The sequence below is a fragment of the Bradysia coprophila genome (genome assembly GCF_014529535.1).
Source record: "Bradysia coprophila strain Holo2 chromosome X unlocalized genomic scaffold, BU_Bcop_v1 contig_26, whole genome shotgun sequence".
Lineage (NCBI taxonomy): Eukaryota > Metazoa > Arthropoda > Insecta > Diptera > Sciaridae > Bradysia > Bradysia coprophila.
The window spans coordinates 1,251,536-1,270,286 of NW_023503313.1; the positions used below are offsets into that span (position 1 = coordinate 1,251,536).

Sequence of the window (18,751 nt, forward strand, 5' to 3'; positions counted from 1 at the left end):
AACAACCCGAACTTATCTCAGTTTCAATATACGTTTTTGGTGACATTCAAATGTCCTTGATTTAAAAAAAAATTAAAAAATGAAAGAAAATTCCTTTAGTAGTGATAAGAATAAAGAGCTGCACGAGCTGCAACTTTACTTTTATTACCTGGGCCATAACCTCAAAATTGGTTCATTGCAAACTGACAACAGGCAGCACTGATTCACTGTCAGTGTGGCAAAAATATCAAACGAAAAAAAAAAATATTTTTGTGTTTTCAAAATAATTGTTTTGAATGATTTCTGGTTAATTCTTTCTCAATTATTTAAAAGTATTTAAAGTGTCGCGATTCAAAGTGCCGGTGAGTATTCGATGCAGTTGTTTGCGAATTTATTTTATTGCAACTTTCACAAACAAAGAAGCCATCCAGCGTAGAAAAGCTGACCGATAAATTATGCTGTATAATCATTATAATTATATTTTGAATTTGTGCGTTTTTTTTATCTGCGAAGACAAGAGTGAAGTATTTATATTTTTTTTCCGTATTGGTGTATAGTTTCGCCTCTGTTGTATGTACTGCCAATAACATTTGAATGACCGATTTTTGTGTTTTCTTTATGAGAATGCAAAGAGAATTGTAAGAAATTGATCAATCGGTCAAGTACCTACAGAATAAGTTGTAATTTAATACGACGACTTGTTAGAATAAAAATTGATTAATCATTGCGAGCATGCAAAGTTTAAAAATCAAAATGCAAAACCAAACCAGTCTCCGTTTACAGTAGGCAATTTGTATATTGGCTGATTTTGACACCTTGTGTATTACAATAAAGTTTTTTTTTTCTATTTATTTTTCCCATTATAACTTTACGCGTCTGAGAAAATAATTTTTTTTAATTGTATTTATGAATTGCTGTAACACTTCCGTAAGATTAGTAATGTGTTGTTTTTTTTTGTCTTTGCAAAATTGTAGACTTAGTAGAATTGTTTTCGCTTTTCTGTAGTACACAGACGAAGAAAAAAAAACATCTTTTTGAGACACAATACACGTACGATTGTAACTGGTAAAAACTGGTGAAGTATCATTAGAATCTATATAGAACATCAGTGTTTTGTGTCTCACGATCGGCAGATGAGGTTCGTGAAATTGATTCAAAAGAACATCTCAAATTCGGTAACATTTCAACTCATTTCATCCGAATTTCGATTTTTTTTTTCACTTTATTCAAAACGTTTTGCTTCGAAGAATCTGCCCTTGCAGGAGAATCATTACATTATAATCGCTAACTAGAATGTAAATTATCCTCGACATCACGATTAAGACACCACGGCCTTTTAAAATCAGCATTTCGCTTTTATACATTTCTAGAAATTTGTGTGCTACGGCTACGCACACACTAATCCAAATGTTCTGCATTATAGTTCATATTCTCCTATCGCTGCTATTGACGATAAACAAATTGTTTGCTTTCATAGAAATGTTGATTCATGCATCATTGCAATAATATTGTAGAATTGGAGTGTTTTTCAGTGTTCCTTAAGACGAAATTTATTTCTGAATGAACCATCAGTGAAACGGTATTGTTGTTGCTGTTATCTGAACGTACCTTACAAAAGCAGGAAAATTCACTTTTTGTATGAGAAAATCGAGAAAGTGAAAGTAGGCTACAAAGAAAAGATTGCACAGAAACGGACATTTCGACTAAAGTTACTTTATCGAATAAGGTGAGACGGTTTTGTCAAGTCTGAGAAAATTTTTCAAAATCTTCGATTTAGTGTCAGTCCCCTACGTTCAATTAAAAGCTAATTTCACCATTTCACCGGAAAATTGCATTTAAAAATCTCTAAAGTCGAAATCTCTTTTTCCAGTATTCCGCTGCTGCGGAAAGAGACGCCGCGGATGATTACAATGAAAATAGCATGGGTACAAATACATTCTCTTACGATTCGTTTGGCGATCAGCAAGCGACTAAAGAAGACACTGGTGACATGTCATTCTGTATGTCCAACTATCCCAAAGATGCAATGAAAATGATGTCGATGATGAGATCTCATCATATGCTGACCGATGTTGTGCTCGAAGTACAGAAGGAATTGTTTCACGCTCACAAGGTTATACTGTCAGCAGCAAGCCCGTATTTTAAGGCAATGTTTACCGGCGGACTGAAGGAATGTGAGATGTCGCGTGTTAAACTGGAAGGGGTATGCGTATAGGAATTTCACGGATGGCCGTGAATTTAATTTGTTTTGTTCGTTCTACAGGTATGTCCGTCGGCAATGGGACGAATTTTGTATTTTATGTATTCGGGACGGATTCGCGTCACCGAATTGTCTGTGTGCCAATTATTACCCGCAGCCACAATGTTCCAAGTTACAAACGTTATCGACGCCTGTTGTGCATTCCTGGAACGTCAATTAGATCCGACCAATGCCATTGGCATCGCTAATTTCGCCGAACAGCATGGATGTACTGATTTGAAGCAGAAAGGAAACCAATTCATCGAACGTCACTTCACGCAAATATGTCAAGAGGAGGAATTTCTTCAATTGACTGCCATTCAGCTGATACAACTGATACGAAAGGATGAGTTAAATGTTCAAGAGGAACGTGAAGTGTACAATGCGGTGCTGAAATGGGTTCGGTATGATGAGGACAGTCGCTATCCGAAAATGGAACACATTCTGTATGCGGTACGATGTCAGTTTCTTACACCGAATTTCCTGAAAGAGCAGATGAGCAACTGTGAAGTGCTGAAGAAGGCTCCAGCTTGTCGTGAATATTTGGCTCGAATTTTTAAGGATTTAACTTTGCACAAGAAATCTGTTGTGAAAGTGCGTACACCAAATACACCACGGATGATATTCATTTCGGGTGGCTATTTTCTTCATTCGTTAGATTTACTAGAGGGATACAATGTGGATGAAAAGACGTGGACAACATTGCCACGGTTAAGGGTACCAAGATCGGGCTTGGGTGCAGCCTTTCTGAAGGGAACATTTTACGCAGTTGGCGGCAGAAACAATTCACCTGGCTCATCGTATGATTCCGATTGGGTTGATAAGTAAGTTAGATGAATTGACGTCATTAGAAATGTCCAGCCCTCAAATACAATTGTCATGTTACGGTTTCAGATACAATCCGATTACGGAACAATGGCGACCTTGTGCACCGATGTCAGTGCCTCGCAATCGAGTCGGTGTTGCTGTTATGGACGAATTTCTATACGCTGTTGGTGGTTCAGCTGGATCAGAGTACCACAACACCGTTGAATAGTAAATATTTCCTCGTCCCAGTCACGTTTATGAGCATCGTCAAAAATCCACTTTTTTCTGCATAGCTACGACCCGGAAGAAGATCGTTGGACACTCATTCAACCCATGCATTCCAAAAGGCTAGGTGTCGGTGTGGCAGTTGTGAACCGGCTTCTCTATGTCATTGGCGGATTCGATGGAAGGGATCGATTAGCGTCAGTAGAATGTTACCATCCAGAAAACAACGAATGGTCAATGGTAGCCCCATTGAATGTCGGCCGAAGTGGATCGGGTATGATTTTCCGTCAATAAGTCTTTACACTCTCTAAATTCCAATTTGCCCATTAGGTGTGGCAGCGCTGAATCAGTATATCTTTGTGGTCGGTGGATTCGACGGTACAAGGCAATTGGCATCGGTTGAGCGATATGACACGGAAAATAATGTTTGGACTATGGTAGCACCGATTAAAGTGCCGCGCAGTGCCCTATCACTAACGGTACTCGACGAAAAACTCTATGCCATGGGCGGCTTCGACGGTCACAATTTCGTGGCGATTGTGGAAGTGTACGATTCCAAGTTGAATAAATGGGAGGAGGGAACACCGCTCACTTCTGGACGATCCGGACACGCATCGGCCGTCATTTATCAACCATCATGTGCTTCCACATCCGTGAACGGAACCGATATGCCATTTGCCAACAGTCAGGATCCATCGCCATCTTCACCCGACGAACAGATGCAAGACGGCAGTAGTTTGTCCGAAAATTCGATGGACGTTGAATCAAGCGCTAGTAGTGGTTCGACATCACAGACGTACGGGCGACAGAATTCGTGTGTTTTTCAGAGATTGTTCGGCTTTTTGTCGTCGTTAAACGCCTGTCATCCGCCAGACACTCCAATCAATACCATTTCCAATATATCCAACATTCAAAGTGAACTTTATCTTGTAAATATTTTTAAATTTTTATGGACCACTGACTTAAGTAATTTTGCGATTGTTAAATTCGGACACAACGTGCTAATGAAATTTCTGTGCAAAGTCAAAAAGAAAAATGACTTGACAACATCGTCGTTGCTGTCCGGACCTGTAAATACACTATTTATCAATGATATACAGCCTAGCTAATCAGAAATTTAATTGAAACAAGTTGTTTTTATTGCGACTTTATTTACGTATTACCTAAACGATAGCATTGATATTTGTTACAAATACAAAAGAAAAAATTGAAAAATTGAAAGATCAAATTATTCATCACATCCCACGTAAACGGCATCGCCACTTCTGACACTGCCACCGTTCGACATTAACAGTAAATACATTCCCATTACGGGTGATTTGCATGTGTCAACGCATCGATATGATTTCAGCGTTTTCAGCGGTTCTTGTCCCTTGTTCAGTACTCCCTTTGTCGGATCCATTGTAACAACATAGCATCTGTTGGAGGAATAGTGATTTAAGTAACATTAAATTGTCGTTTGGCAATTCGATGAACCCATTGCACTGAAATGTCGACGACTCGAGAAACAACGACTTTTTCTGAAGAAGAGGTGAGTAGTTGACGATTCTTCATGAACTTACCTTTTCTTCAAAAAAGTGGTCATTTCTTCTTGCCTTTTTAACATTTCGTACAAAGAATAATCCCTTCTGCAACATGTGAAAAAAACGGTGATTTTCTGATGGAAAGGTGAGTTCTTGAAGAAACGGTGACTGCTCACTGCTTCTTCAGGAACTCGCCATTTCTTCAGAAAGTCGTCGTTTCTCGTGTAGATGATTGTTCAGTGCAATGATGAACTCAGTTACCTCAAACAAGGTCCTGTATATTTGAAAGTAAGATTATCGCCAATGCGAACCCATTTCCAATTGTCTTCATCGTAGGCCGACGCACCGTTGACCACGAAATTCGGTCGAAATATTAACGGTACGACGGGCTCTTCGATACGTGTGTTCAGATCGTTAACGGACTCTGCATTGAGCATCATGAAACCTTGAAATTCGTTCGGCAATTGCTGCAAAAGATTTTGCCTGATTTATTGTAACTGTAAATTGCGACATCCCATCGATTGATTACTAACAACGAGTCCAGTCGATTCGAGTTTCAACCGTTCGTTTCTGTCGTTCCGAATTGAGTCGTTGTCTGGATAAAAGACTAGTCGATTGCCTTCCTCATTTCCGCTTATAAATTTCGAGAGCCACACCGCTACTTCTGCTCCACAGTCAATGGTTCCACTGGGATGCTGGGCGTGCGTAATTGCCTGTTCGGTTTGATATAACTGGGAGATATTCAAATGAAAATCGGGCATCGAAGGTGCTGATAATATTAAAGTTTCGCCGGTGATATTCGGTTGAATGAGGAGCAGTTTCGGTTGGGCTGACAGTGTTGTATAGCTTTTAGTGACGATAACAAATACTCTGCGATGAAATTTTGTTATTTTCCAAGTGATTTGAGCATGAGATTAGACGGGAATCAAACCTTTCTCTCAAGACACCATTTTGAAGGCCTAGCTTGGTGCATTCAATGTTATTCGTTATTCGCATCGGTGCACAAGACTTTATCGGATAACAAAATATCTCTCCTATTTCACCTACCAACCGCCATCTGAGGGTTTGATATATAGATTATGGGAGCTGGGTGGATGAAATGAGAAATTTCAAAAATTACGATTTCGGTGGTCTGTTAGCCAGCCATTTGCGATAAAAGTATGATGCCACTCCAATGCTGGCTATTCCGAAAACTACTACCAGACTCTTCAGGTGATTCGGTGATATGGAGTCTAGATGACGTGTAATTAACGATAATATAGATACACACCAAGTTGATCAACAAACCTCTCTGAAGAAATGCAACGAATCCAGATATTCCGATCATCTTCCAATTGATATTGATTGACAAATGAAGAGGCTTTAGTGTGTGACGCAAGACAGATGGAAAAAATTTTCAGAGAATGAAAACTGGTCGTGAGAACACATATACTTGAATAATGTCTAGACGTACACTGACAAGAACGGTTCTTTTTTTAAACAATTTTTTAGCGACTTTGGCTGATAACACCGACGTTGAATAGAAGTTATTTGTTGTTGGAGTGAATGAGAGTTGTCGGGAGCGGCATTTGTTAAATCACATGCTCTACTGGAACCGCTGAATTGCATTGATTGGCTAATCAAGCTTTTTGAACCTGTTGCTAATGTGGTGTAGGTGTTTTATAGGCTGTCGGTAAACCTACTTATGTGTAGGATAAAGGATGATGGATTTACTCCACTGATTCTTGTACTGAAACTCATAACAAGTTGTCCGTCTATCTATCTAGTTGGAATCACTATTTTCATCCGCTAGCTGGAGGTGGAGTGTACTTTCAAATCACCTATTGCTCAGGAAATAATGCTCCCACCTATATAACACCAGTATATGGGTGGGACTAGGTCATATAAGCTTGCTATCAAATTAATTTGATGATTCTATCTGCTTTGTACTTTGTTATTTCAGGATGATCGGTTCGTCGTAGTGCGATTTTCTTTTTCGTATAAAAGGCGAGGCCGACACACAAGTTAAAAATGGTTGGAATAATTTTTTCAAATTTTTGACCAAATGTAAATAGAAAGATTTTGGCATGGATTTCGATGTGTAGAACTTAAAATTGAAGCAAAAGAACTTTCACATAATGCAAATCGCTCGAGCCTGAATTGGTGCCGGGATAAATATCAACATTTTTCATGCAGTGTCTTTCTTAGTCACAATTTCACTTCTTTTTCTCTTTCGCAAACGAGAGAAAAAAATCTGTTCAGACAGGGTAAAAAATAATTGCAGAAAATGGAGGAGAAAAGTCGGAAATTTCTCATCCGAACTGAGGAGAGAACAGGCGAGTCTTCTTACTGCAATTATAGTACTTAGAATTGCGATAGTTCTGTTTATAATATATCAACAACATATTTGAACAAGTGCTACGTGGTTTTCATACCAACAAAATGATCTAATTTTCTGCCAAAAAGGTTTTTTCTCATAAACGAGAGGTAAAGTGAAGTTTTATTCACGAAGGCGAAAAATTACCATTTCTTTTAGTAAAATATCTACCGTGTTAGTTTGTTGGACAAATGATGTCAATGACTTCTTGTGTATTGACCGGCCTCGGCTTCGCCTCGAATTGATAAACGTCACACAAGGAGTGCCATTTCGATCATTTATGTGGTGTACAAAAATCACATTTTTCCAAATCTAATCAAATCTTTCTTTCAAGTCAATTGTTTGAGTATGGAACGTTTCCGCCTTATCTGTAGGCTGTAATACTCAGCTCATTTATTTAAATTTTATTTTCGAAATTTTACAATCAAATTGACGAGTCTGAACATCTTTTTATTAGTGCGACGTTTTACATTTTATTTCGGATTTTGTTTTCTGTGTAAGTAAGGGTTAATAATCAAAACCAACTGTACACACACCTTTCCGAAAACTAACGAATACACACCAGATATTCTATTCAGACGAGTCTCTTTAATGCTTCAAGTTAAAAACCAGTAAAACACAAATGTATAAGAACATATCGTATTCTCTCACTCATTCTCTCATGACGATTTTGATAACGTACACGGCGGTAAAACGGGCAAATATTCATATTCACCATTTAATATAAATGTTTTGAAGTGTTGTACAGTGTCGGTAGAGGAGTGTGTGTTTTATTAATTCTATTTTAGTATTAATTGAATAAATTTCTTCCTCTGTACGTACCACCTCAGTAAAAAAAAACTCATTGTCTACCAGTATTCCACAATTCCTGCGGTCAAAGTTTATCTAATACAAAATTTCGTTTGACGTGTTCATTAAAAACGTAATATTGCAGAACGTTTCGATTCCGTGAAATCTTTTTGTAATTAAATTTTGTACACAAAAACAATGCTATCGGTTCGTAATAAATTGCTATTTGGATTGAAATCCTATCCAAATTTGACACCGTGTCTTGTGAAAACATTTTACTCATATTCACCGGAACCGTCTCAGCCACTCAACCGAGAACCGGCAATAGTGTCGCCAGAGGAAGCTGTTAAATGCATTAAATCAGGTAATGAATGAATGATTTTGATGAAATAGAAAGAATTCAATCAATGAAAATGAATATGAGCCAACAAGAAGAAACATAAACATTAATTGCTGACCTAGAGAGACGCATATGTATTTATATACGCTGTATGTTTGCAGGTTACATAACTGAACGTTGATGCATTATTATGTTTTCTTTGTATAACAATTTTTTTTTCTATGTTCGAAGGCAGCGTAACTTTGGGTTTTGGGTTAAATCAATAATTTGTGTTTTCGTTCAGAAAAAAGAAATGTTTCCCTTTTCTCTTTTCCACCGTATTCTTTGAACGAATCCATGCATTGTGATGTTAATATCGTATAACGTTGAACCATTTGTTACAAAGTGTGGGTACTACCAACATTAAATGTAATAACTTATTGATATCGTCAAGAGAAGATACACCGAATCATTCTACTGTTTTCTGTCACATTATTGATACATTAAATTTGGAGTACAGCTGCTGCATACTAATTGTGCGCTCATTTATCATAATTAAATTGGAAATGAAATTGTAATTGTATTTTTAGCAGACCTTACTTAATTCACTAATTGTAGTGGCTGATGGTTCCAGCTGTGATTAATGTCACGTGGTCAAACGAAAAATCTTGGTGATTGCAATTCGATTGAATGAAAATAAAACATTCATCGTATACCACCCAGCAGATTTCGTAACATTAGTAGAAACAGGCTCGTCTATTGGTTAAAAACTTGTAGATGATATCGAACGAATTGTGAATTTTAATTAGATGACGCAGACGCCTTAATAAAATTGAAATTTGGCAACGATATTTGGAAAAATCAATCGTCTCTTTTCGGGTAACTCTGGAAGATCCAGTAATTCACCTGGTTTTTATCTTTAGGTTCAACAACTTTCCTTCGAAAAAAAACTTTTCGTTGGTAGGTTGGAACTTTGACCTTTCAATTGATTTACCATCGAAATTCGATTAGTTCAACGACATCGACAGAAGTTTTCAATAAATTTGATGCGTAGTAGTTGAAAATTACACGTTTCTTTAGTAGCATAACTACTGCGGTATTGAAAAGTGGCGGATTCTTTTGAAAATTATAGCGACGCTAATAATAGAACGGTACAACAATTTGACTTAGTTGCACTTTCCAAAATCCCTCTGTCATCAGAAGTAACTAAAAAAAATGAAGTTCACAATTGGATAGGTCAGCAAAATATTTTCGCTTTTTACGACCTAGTGTGGTTTGAGTGTGTAGGTGTTGGCGCGGTGTCATCAATTTTATATGCATTGATGAATGAAACCGCATTCTAATAAAAGAAAAAATTAATTATGAACAGCTGGCTACTCTCATGTCTCATTTAAAAGCAATAAAACGTTCATGAAAATAAACAAAAATTAATTTGGATGATCTCCCCGCTATATCCGGCAATATCTCACTAATGTTAAACGATTTTTTTTTCTATATTGTAAATCGAATGAGTCTTCGCTTTCTCCTACACTTATCTGAACTGATAAGATTGCGTTTACTTCTATTCGATAGTGACGATAAAGTCCACCCACTTAAACAGAACGACCTGTGCTTTTCAGTCAAATGACTTAATTTTGTACTTTGTTTATCATGAACTGTATGAACACGAGTTATGTATGACTTTCGATTTTCGAGTAATATGCGTTTCAGAATAAAATTTATCCCCAGACATGAGTGACACATCTGGGATTAAATGGTAATACAAATCAGGATCTATTTTCTTTAAAAATTAAGAAATTTTCAAACTTTTTTTTGGATTTTTAGTAAATTTTTTGGAAAATTTGTAGAATAGTTTGAATTCTACAAAAGTCTGCAATTTCGTAAAATGTCGTTAAATTCTAAAATATGTGGAAACGTTAGAAAATTGTAGAAAATGTTTTCTGGAAAATAGGCCCTGCTACAAATAGATTGATTCACATGAGATTAAAAAATGTAATCCCGAAGCTCATTCCATTTTCTATACTGATTACACGTTTATCTGCAGCTCGTCGATTGTTAAACTTATTGATTTGAATGGAATCCACCGCTGTATTAAGTTGATTATGATTATTAGCCACTGTTGAGATCGTATCAGTGTTCCATACTTAAAATTGGCCTCCATTGTCCCAGTAGAGAAATTTTCATGCTGATTACATGAAAATGAATGCACTCGCTTTGAGTTCTACTTCGAAAGGAAAATGATTAGACTATAGACTAGCACCAACAGTCTCGAACTGGCCATACTGTGAATTCGGGTGATTCCCGAAGGACATTTTAGATTTTGTATGAAATTTTGAAATTTTTGGGCGTTATAAAAATGAGTTGCATTTCGTGTCCAATCCTATCATTAGAACAAAAGTTGTTGGTGACAAGACTGCAGTCATCGAGGCGAATGCTAGATAAAATCGATCGGACCGATGTTTTGGACCTGCCAAAGTCGTATGCATTATTTTACCGCTACACCTGGACAAGTGTGACCGTACAAAGTCCAAAAAATGGAATTCTTTCCTATAATGTGACCAATCTGACGATGAATGGGTTGTATTTGGTCTGATGGAATTAGGCGCCAAAAAATCTTGATTTACTAACACTAATAAACTAACTACAAATACAATTCTGGCATCACAATCCACAATAGTGTAGATACGCAACAAATGTTGTGATTATTTTAATTGCCGTTATCACATGCTACTTTAAGTAAGAAAAAAGCGATTGCATAATCCATGTTTCTTTCACATTCTTTTTATCAAAATTCTGAAGACTTTTTTTTTCGTTTGTGTGCAGTTGATCTATGTACTTATCTAAATGTACAACGACGCGCATATGTTACATTTATTAGATGATAAATTGCTTGGAATCTGGTCATGTAACTTGACTCGGCATTTCGAGTTCTATTTATAAATTGTTCCAATAATGTATTAGTTTAGGCGAAATCTTTAATGTTTGTTATGCTTATTATTGTATCTGAATACAAATATTTAGCAATACACACTAAGTGGATGGAGCAGTAGTATGTAGAGGTGATAAGGAAACAGTGTTGAGAAAAGTAGAGGGTGACTTAGAATAAATAAAAATGAAGAGCATCGGTCAACAGTGACGTCGAGATTTTCTCCGGCATTGTTGAGAAACATATGAACTCAAAGATTTGCCTAAGATTTAGTCATGTTTCGTCAACTCTTAGTATGTTCAATTCTTAGGAAGCTTTAACGAGATGCAAATGCTCATTATTAATTATTTTTGGTTATAAGCAATATGTCAATTCATAAAAGGCAGTTCTAGAATGGTATGGGGTTTAGACATAAGTGACTCTCATCACACTGCATACCTTTCATATTTATTGTGACTTTTCCACTGAAGTCGCTAGTTTGGAAACTAACGAGTAAGCAAATGAATATTAAGAGTCAATTTGCCAAAACTTCGAACAACTTAAAAACAAGCCATCGGCGATTTTTACAGGATATGTAGTAATTGATTCAGGGGACCCTCCTGAGTCATTTGCAAGCAAAACAAAATCCTCGAAGTAATTATGTTTTCACGCCAGAAATCATGAAAAAATGGTCTGCACTAGGGTGACCAAAATAGTTTTTGTTGCATATCACCGACAATACGTAATTTCAGATAAATGCGTTACGTATTGTCGGTGATATGCATCGCCGATGGCTTGTTTTTAAGTTGTTCGAAGTTTTGGCAAATTGACTCTCAAGTTGGTGCCTCCAAAAGGCTCAAACTGAAATTTCTATAAAAGAATTATTTTGATAAATAAATGTCTTTTACTCAGTGATTGACATGAATATATAAATGCAGACCGGAAACATTAGCGAATTATTGGAAAAATGAAATTTCATTCATTCAGCCCCGCTTCAAATCAGCTGACGATGTCAAAACATTTTTTTTAAAATATTTTGAAACAGAAAACTTCGTCAACATCGAATTTTATTTTTCTTATAATTCGCTAATGTGAAATGTCTCCTTTCTAAATTTACTTATTCAGTTAATTTCAATGATTCTAGAGTACCTTATTTGATCTTAAAACTTACGTTTCAGGCAATACAGTCTTCATGCAGGGCGCAGCTGCCACTCCGACTATTCTAGTTAAGGCAATGGCAGAACATGGCCGAAATGCCAACTTACGTGATGTTAAGATTTGTGCTATGCACACAGAAGGTTTGGCTGAATATACCGATCCAGCTCTGGAAAAAGTTTTTCGTTCCACGTCCTTTTTCATGGGCGGTAACGTTCGAAAGGCGGTAGCAGAAGGTCGTGCCGATTGTGTTCCAATATTTCTTCATGAAATCCCTCAATTGTTCCACAAAAAGATTTATTGTCCGGATGTGGCTCTCATATCTGTAAGTAAATTGTTTAGGTTTTGAACGACAAGCGATCTTTAATTTTTTTGTCGCTCTAGGTATCACCGCCGGATCAACATGGCTATTGCTCTTTAGGCACAAGTGTTGATTGTGTTCGTGCAGCTTTGATGCACTCGAAATGTATTGTTGGTGAGTTGTGTAGTGTGTTTTCCATGTGTGGACTTTCAATCGAATTCTCATCAATTTCATTAGGAAACTAGAGACATTACCATAAGTTCACAAACGAAACAGTTAAGCATTTTCATTTTTTTTCCTTTAAATGTACCTCACATAAAATTTGTTGAACACGCTCCGTTAATGAAATGAACGTCACTGAAATATCACCAACACTTTCAGCTCAAATTAACAAACAAATGCCACGCACATTTGGTGATTCAATCATTCATCAATCTCACTTTGATTTCGCCACCTGCATCGACGAGCCGCTGCCTGCACATGGCCACAAGCAACAAACTGAACAAGAAACGAAAATCGGCCAACTCATAGCAGAGAATTTGGTCGAGGATGGAGCCACATTGCAGATGGGCATTGGAAACATTCCGGATGCTGTTCTGACCGCTTTGCACAATCATAAGGACTTGGGCATTCATTCGGAGATGTTTGCTGACGGTGTTGTGGATCTGGTGAAGAATGGATGCGTTACGAATGCTAAGAAGACCATTCACAAGGGACGTATTGTTGGTTCATTTTTGATTGGATCGAAGAAACTCTACGATTTTGTCGACAACAATCCGTTCATTGGTAATATATTCAATATATTGGCGGAGCCATTGACGATATGATGACCCAATCTTCTTTCAGAAATGCTGGACATTGCATACGTGAATAATGTCGGTATTATTGCGAAAAATCCTAAAATGACTGCCATCAATTCAGCTTTGGAAGTTGGTAAATAAGTTTCCTTTTATTGTCCTTTGAACATTTTATTAGGTTGCCTGAACCGTACGAAACAGACGTCCACAGATCAATACAATGGCCTCAATTGCTAATTAACTGACACTATTCTTTCCGCAGACTTAACGGGACAAGTAAACGCCGACTCGATTGGAACAAGAATGTACTCCGGATTTGGCGGACAGGTTGATTTTATTCGAGGTGCCGCAGAAGGCTTTGACGGCAAAGGAAAACCAATCATTGCCATTCCATCAGTTACGAAGAGGAACGAATCGAAAATTGTGCCCACACTGAAAACCGGTTAGTTAATCGTCCAGTCTTTGTTCTTCAATCAGTAACTGAGTTCCTCATTTTTTAGGCGCTGGTGTCGTAACATCGAGAGCCCATGTCCATTATGTCGTCACGGAGCATGGCATTGCGTACCTGTTCGGAAAATCGATTCGACAACGTGCCCACGCACTTATTCAAATCGCACATCCCGATCATCGCGAGGCCTTAGAGAAGGCTGCATTTGAAAGATTAAAATGTATGCCATCTCCTTAAATGAATTTTCGTTTCCTTTTACCAGCAGCCTGTAACGATGATATGAAAAATACTGAAAGTTAAAATTTAAGTCGAAGCAGTACATGTATTGTGTCGTGCGACACTATATATTCCCGTTTTTCTTTTCTGATCAATAAAGATGTTTGGCATTGACTGTTCGAAGTTTTTTCTGAGAGTTACCAATTCACAAAAAATCAAAATACCCATCGGGTATTGGCTGAAAGCCCGTTCGGGTCTGCTGTTGCTGCATTTACACTGTTTCATTCTCTAGATTCGTTTAATATTTTCAATCGTTTGGAACTAACTGATTCGATATACATAGTAAAGAATACACTCTGGATAAGTCGCAGTCGCTAGTGATAGAGAGAGGGAAAGGTTTTTAAAATGGAACAGAAAAACGATTTTTGAAGCGATTTTCAGTGAAGACCCGTCTTGGCTATGCTTCGATATTAACACTTCCGAAAATCAGAATCAGACTGACCAAAGAAATTTAAAAGTAAAAGTAAAAGTTTTCTGAAAAAGCTAATAGTCACTGACAAGTCGTGTTGTTGACGAAGCATTAATAAGGTAACGAACTGGGGTTTCTTCTATTTCATTTAAAGTTAATGAAACGTAAGTTGACTCAACATGACACGTCGTAGGGCAACTCACCATTCAAAGCAACCTAAATTGTGCTATGATTTCCTTTTCAAATAAATTCACTCGCACAACGGTGACGTTCGGTTTTTGTATGTTCAAATCAAAACTGTGTGACCCTCGTCCCCTAATTAGGGACAGTATCGTGTAATGTAATAATATGGTTTCGAACCATGGTCTTATGAGGAACTGACACGCTCATTCAGCAAATATTTACTAAACAATCCAAACAGCCTTAAGTAATTTTAGATAAAACTCCCAATCCCAATTAGGTTTGTATTTTGAACCATTCAATTCTCTTAAGCTACGTCCCACGCCAAATAAGTATGTCGTAAATAATAGGGGTGGTCGATTTTTTGGGATCGGAAATGGACCCCAAAAAGCCACATACAAACTTTTTTCTTCATCATCACCGGGTTGCGAAAAATCAAAATTTGAAAATTTTCGAGTAGCCGATTTTTTCCCATTCTAAAAACCACCACGACCAGGTTGTACTTTTTTTTCAACCTTAAAACATCATTTTATCTTTCTATGAGGTCCACTCTAACATATAAAAAAGAAAAAAATTGAAAAAGTTTGCTGGCCGAGTTTTTGTGAGTCATCAAGTTTCGCCGAAGTCCGATTTTCCACAATTTTCAATATGAAAAAAACCTTTTTTTTGGCCGAAATATTTATAAACTTGTCTTGCGGTAGCTCATCGGAAAGGTATTTCCATAGCGGAAGCAGAAATAGAAACATTACCTGAAATAAATTTAAATTATTTTGAGTTATACCTTGTTACAAAGCCTAAAAACAGGCTAAATTTATCAGCAAGGAGAAAATTGGATTTTCTAAATTGCCTATTTTTACACTCTTTTGGTTATAAACATATTTTTCGCTACTAATTTATGAATTTCTGTCAAAAAAATCGCATTAACTTGCTGTATTAAAAAGTCAATTTTCTCCTTGCTGATAAATTTAGCCTGTTTTTAAGCTTTGTAACAGGTATAACTCAAAATAGTTTAATTTTTTCCCCGGTAATGTTTCTATTTCTGCGTCCGCTATGGAAATACCTTTCCAATGAGCTATCGCAAGACAAGTTTATAAATAATTCGGCAAAAAAAAAACTTGTTTTTCATATTGAAAATTGTGGAAAATCGGACTTAAGCGAAACTTGATGACTCACAAAATCTCGGCCAGCAAACTTTTTCAATTTTTTTTTCTTTTTTATATGTTAGAAGGGACCTCATAGAAAGATAAAATGCTGTTTTAAGGTTGAAAAAAATGTTCAACCTGGTCGTGGTGGTTTTTAGAAAGGGAAATAATCGGCTACTCGAAAATTTTCAAATTTTGATTTTTCGCAACCCGGAGATGATGAAGAAAAAAGTTTGTATGTGGCTTTTTGGTACCTATGGGCCACTAGAATTTTTTCTGGAGGGGTCCATTTCCGATCCCACAAAATCGACCACCCCTAGTAAATATGCAATTCGGCACCGAATCATAAAATTCTTTATTTTTTCAGTCTTGTCTCTTGTTTCGTAATTAGTGGAATTTGAATGGTCGACGTTATGATTTCTTGAACTATATTGACTGTTCGCTATTAATTAAAATTTTTGTTGTTCTAATCACACCTCTACTCAATGCTTCCATTTGTTCCTCTTTTTTTTATAAAATTACACATTTTCGAGGGGTGACGTGGAACAATTTTATATTCAGAATGGAATAATTTATCAGTTTGTCAAAAGTCTTGCTAACCTAAATAACCAATTTTACTTTGGCCTTTCATAAGTTCCTACTTTAAGATCAAATCTGTCACTTCTTTTGTTTAATGTTGATAGAAAATCTTCTACTTCATTCGTTTTACTATGAGTGCACACTCATCGCTTATTGCTGTTGATATCAGTAATATTTTTAACATGCATTTTTTGAGACAATGTCGGAAATAATTCATAGAAAGTCACTACAAATAGTCATTTGTGTACCTGTTTTGGACGATTGATTTTAGGCAATTTCGCGGATTGTAGACCGAACGAAGTGAGGTACAGGTACACATGTGAATTTCCATGCAAAGGGCAGAAAACCCGAGAAAATTTGAAAAATTGCCCTAATTTTCGGCCCGAAGCATGATAACGGTATTATTTCAACCCAAATTAAATCAAAACTATTTCGTGTTTATTTCTAAATTCAATTCTTTCCAATTCATTTTGCTAGAGGTTTAGGTTAATCCATAGCGTAGACAGGAGTCTACGAAAAATACACCAACAAGTATTGCACATATTTACTAATCTAGGAATATAACATGCGTGCGTGTATTAGCTGGCTCATTAAATGACGCCTATACAATGAAGAAAAAACCAAAAAACTAATAATCCCACCCATAGTGATATTAAACTAAGTGTAGCATAAGTATTTACAAATAAAACCATTTTTTTCAGTAACTTTATTAATATCACGAAAATTCGTTAACCATCAAACGAAAGCCAGAATTTTTGTTTAGACTGGAATATGGAAAACATTTGTACAAAATAAGAGAGAAGAAAGAAAAAAATCACGAGCAATAATTAGTAGTTTCACAGTGCTTGAACGTTAACATGTTTCGTCCTTGTTTACAGTGGTGTTTCGCCTAAATAAATTCGGTACAGAGTTCTTATTGTAATTATAATAAGGGTTGTGGGTTGGTTTTAAATGTCTGCGATGTTTTAGTAGTACTGGCCGGAAATAAATTTTCATTCTGAGACAGTGCAACGCGAAACAGTGATTGTCGGTCGGAGGAAAAGATAAGTGAGCATTACACCAGTTAACCAGTAATGTTGATCAACACAGAAAATAATTATTTTTCGAAATTAGACTTTATTTTCACATTTTCTACTGTCTTGAATACTAAACACTCTAAGAACAATGATCGGAATGTTTTATGGGAATTAAATCCACTTGGATGTATGTCTTAAGTCTGTTGAAATTCATACCATAGTTCTTGGTTCTTTATTTGTTGGTCTACACGTTAAGTTATCTCCCTGGTTTCATCAAGTATTTATAAGAAGTGCCGTAAAGAAACGTGACACCGTAACATCGATCTAATACTTTGAATTTATAGAATTAAAAAAAAATCGAATTGTCCTACCGTTTTGAAAGTTGTAATTTTTTACACGCTACAATTTCACCCCGAAAAACCACAAAATTTTCACTCCACAATCTCAAGTAAGCACAGAAACTAATCGATACAATTTTGTTGCTTGACTAATAATATTAAGCGTCTGAATAGACAAATTTCCTACAATTCATCAGTGATGCATCACTCTTAACATTTACGTCTTACGTTTTTCGGATGCCACGAACTATAATCGCTACATTATTCAAAATTATTATTAATGCTCATCAGGTGATCCATGAACGTGTCTGAATTCATCGTTTGTGCTTGCCTTTACCGTGTCGCGTATATAATTCGGGCAAAATTTTACTTTAGAGTCAGTGTCAAATTATTAGTTCTGGAAGAACCATACAGCCGAAGAAGTAGTAACACTTTCACTTGATTCCTCAAAATGGATAAGAAACAAGGTATGACCAATACTTTCCGTTCTTGAGATCGTTTATCACTTACATCGTAAGTTTTTTCAGCTGGCAAACCAAATCAAACCAACGCAGGTCCTAAACCAAATGCCGGCCCGGGTGGTAATGCACCAAAGTCAGACCATCAATCTACTCCAGCTAATCCGAACAATACCAGAAATGTTGGCGCTAAAAAATAAAGGTTGTCGCTCGCTGAACAAAGTGTTCATCACTTCATCATCATTTTATAAATATATAAAATTGAAAACCAATAAAATGATTGAAACATAAGCTGTGCAAGTTATTGTTTTGAAAATTCATGCGGCTGGGTTCTACAATTGTTAAACGTTTCCTACGTGCAGAATGAGCACCAGCTGAATATCACCAGCTGGACCTACTAACACACACTTATTGTATGAAAACAATCAAAACACATTCTTAACAACGTGTTTACTTCATTCATAAGTGTTATGTGCGCGCCATGGATGACGTTAACGTAGAAATGCACTG

At 36.6% G+C, this 18,751-nt stretch overlaps 3 protein-coding genes and 1 long non-coding RNA gene across 7 annotated transcripts; 3 read left to right on the forward strand and 1 right to left on the reverse strand.

The window, feature by feature from the left end:
- Window positions 1–184: 184 nt before the first annotated feature.
- Window positions 185–4,465, forward strand: LOC119069129 (kelch-like ECH-associated protein 1B). Of its 4 annotated transcripts, none has more exons than XM_037173029.1 (6): window positions 185–341; window positions 1,850–2,182; window positions 2,243–3,042; window positions 3,113–3,253; window positions 3,319–3,524; window positions 3,581–4,465. In XM_037173029.1, exons 2-6 carry the CDS (start codon window positions 1,901–1,903, stop codon window positions 4,357–4,359), a joined length of 2,208 nt encoding a protein of 735 aa, XP_037028924.1. In that variant the 5' UTR covers window positions 185–341; window positions 1,850–1,900; the 3' UTR covers window positions 4,360–4,465. The 4 variants fall into 4 exon arrangements, with proteins under 4 accessions (XP_037028924.1, XP_037028925.1, XP_037028926.1 ...); XM_037173030.1 differs by lacking the exon at window positions 185–341 and adding an exon at window positions 480–765 and having other exon boundaries at window positions 3,581–4,442; XM_037173031.1 differs by lacking the exon at window positions 185–341 and adding an exon at window positions 522–761 and having other exon boundaries at window positions 3,581–4,442.
- LOC119069133 (mitochondrial amidoxime-reducing component 1-like) lies at window positions 4,385–6,347 on the reverse strand. The gene is made up of 6 exons (XM_037173039.1): window positions 6,061–6,347; window positions 5,894–6,005; window positions 5,705–5,830; window positions 5,307–5,643; window positions 5,035–5,240; window positions 4,385–4,668 (listed from the first exon to the last, which is right to left on the reverse strand). Exons 1-6 carry the CDS (start codon window positions 6,098–6,100, stop codon window positions 4,479–4,481), a joined length of 1,011 nt encoding a protein of 336 aa, XP_037028934.1. The 5' UTR covers window positions 6,101–6,347; the 3' UTR covers window positions 4,385–4,478.
- Window positions 6,348–7,838: 1,491 nt separating this feature from the next.
- Window positions 7,839–14,234, forward strand: LOC119069134 (4-hydroxybutyrate coenzyme A transferase). Its single transcript, XM_037173040.1, has 7 exons — window positions 7,839–8,282; window positions 12,321–12,622; window positions 12,682–12,772; window positions 12,980–13,384; window positions 13,445–13,531; window positions 13,658–13,837; window positions 13,896–14,234. The coding sequence occupies exons 1-7, from the start codon at window positions 8,117–8,119 to the stop codon at window positions 14,078–14,080; spliced, it is 1,416 nt and encodes a 471-aa protein (XP_037028935.1). The 5' UTR covers window positions 7,839–8,116; the 3' UTR covers window positions 14,081–14,234.
- A 3,747-nt stretch (window positions 14,235–17,981) lies between these two features.
- On the forward strand, window positions 17,982–18,532 carry LOC119069043. Its single transcript, XR_005086268.1, has 2 exons — window positions 17,982–18,250; window positions 18,311–18,532. It is a non-coding gene; the product is annotated as an uncharacterized LOC119069043 (long non-coding RNA).
- Window positions 18,533–18,751: the final 219 nt, after the last annotated feature.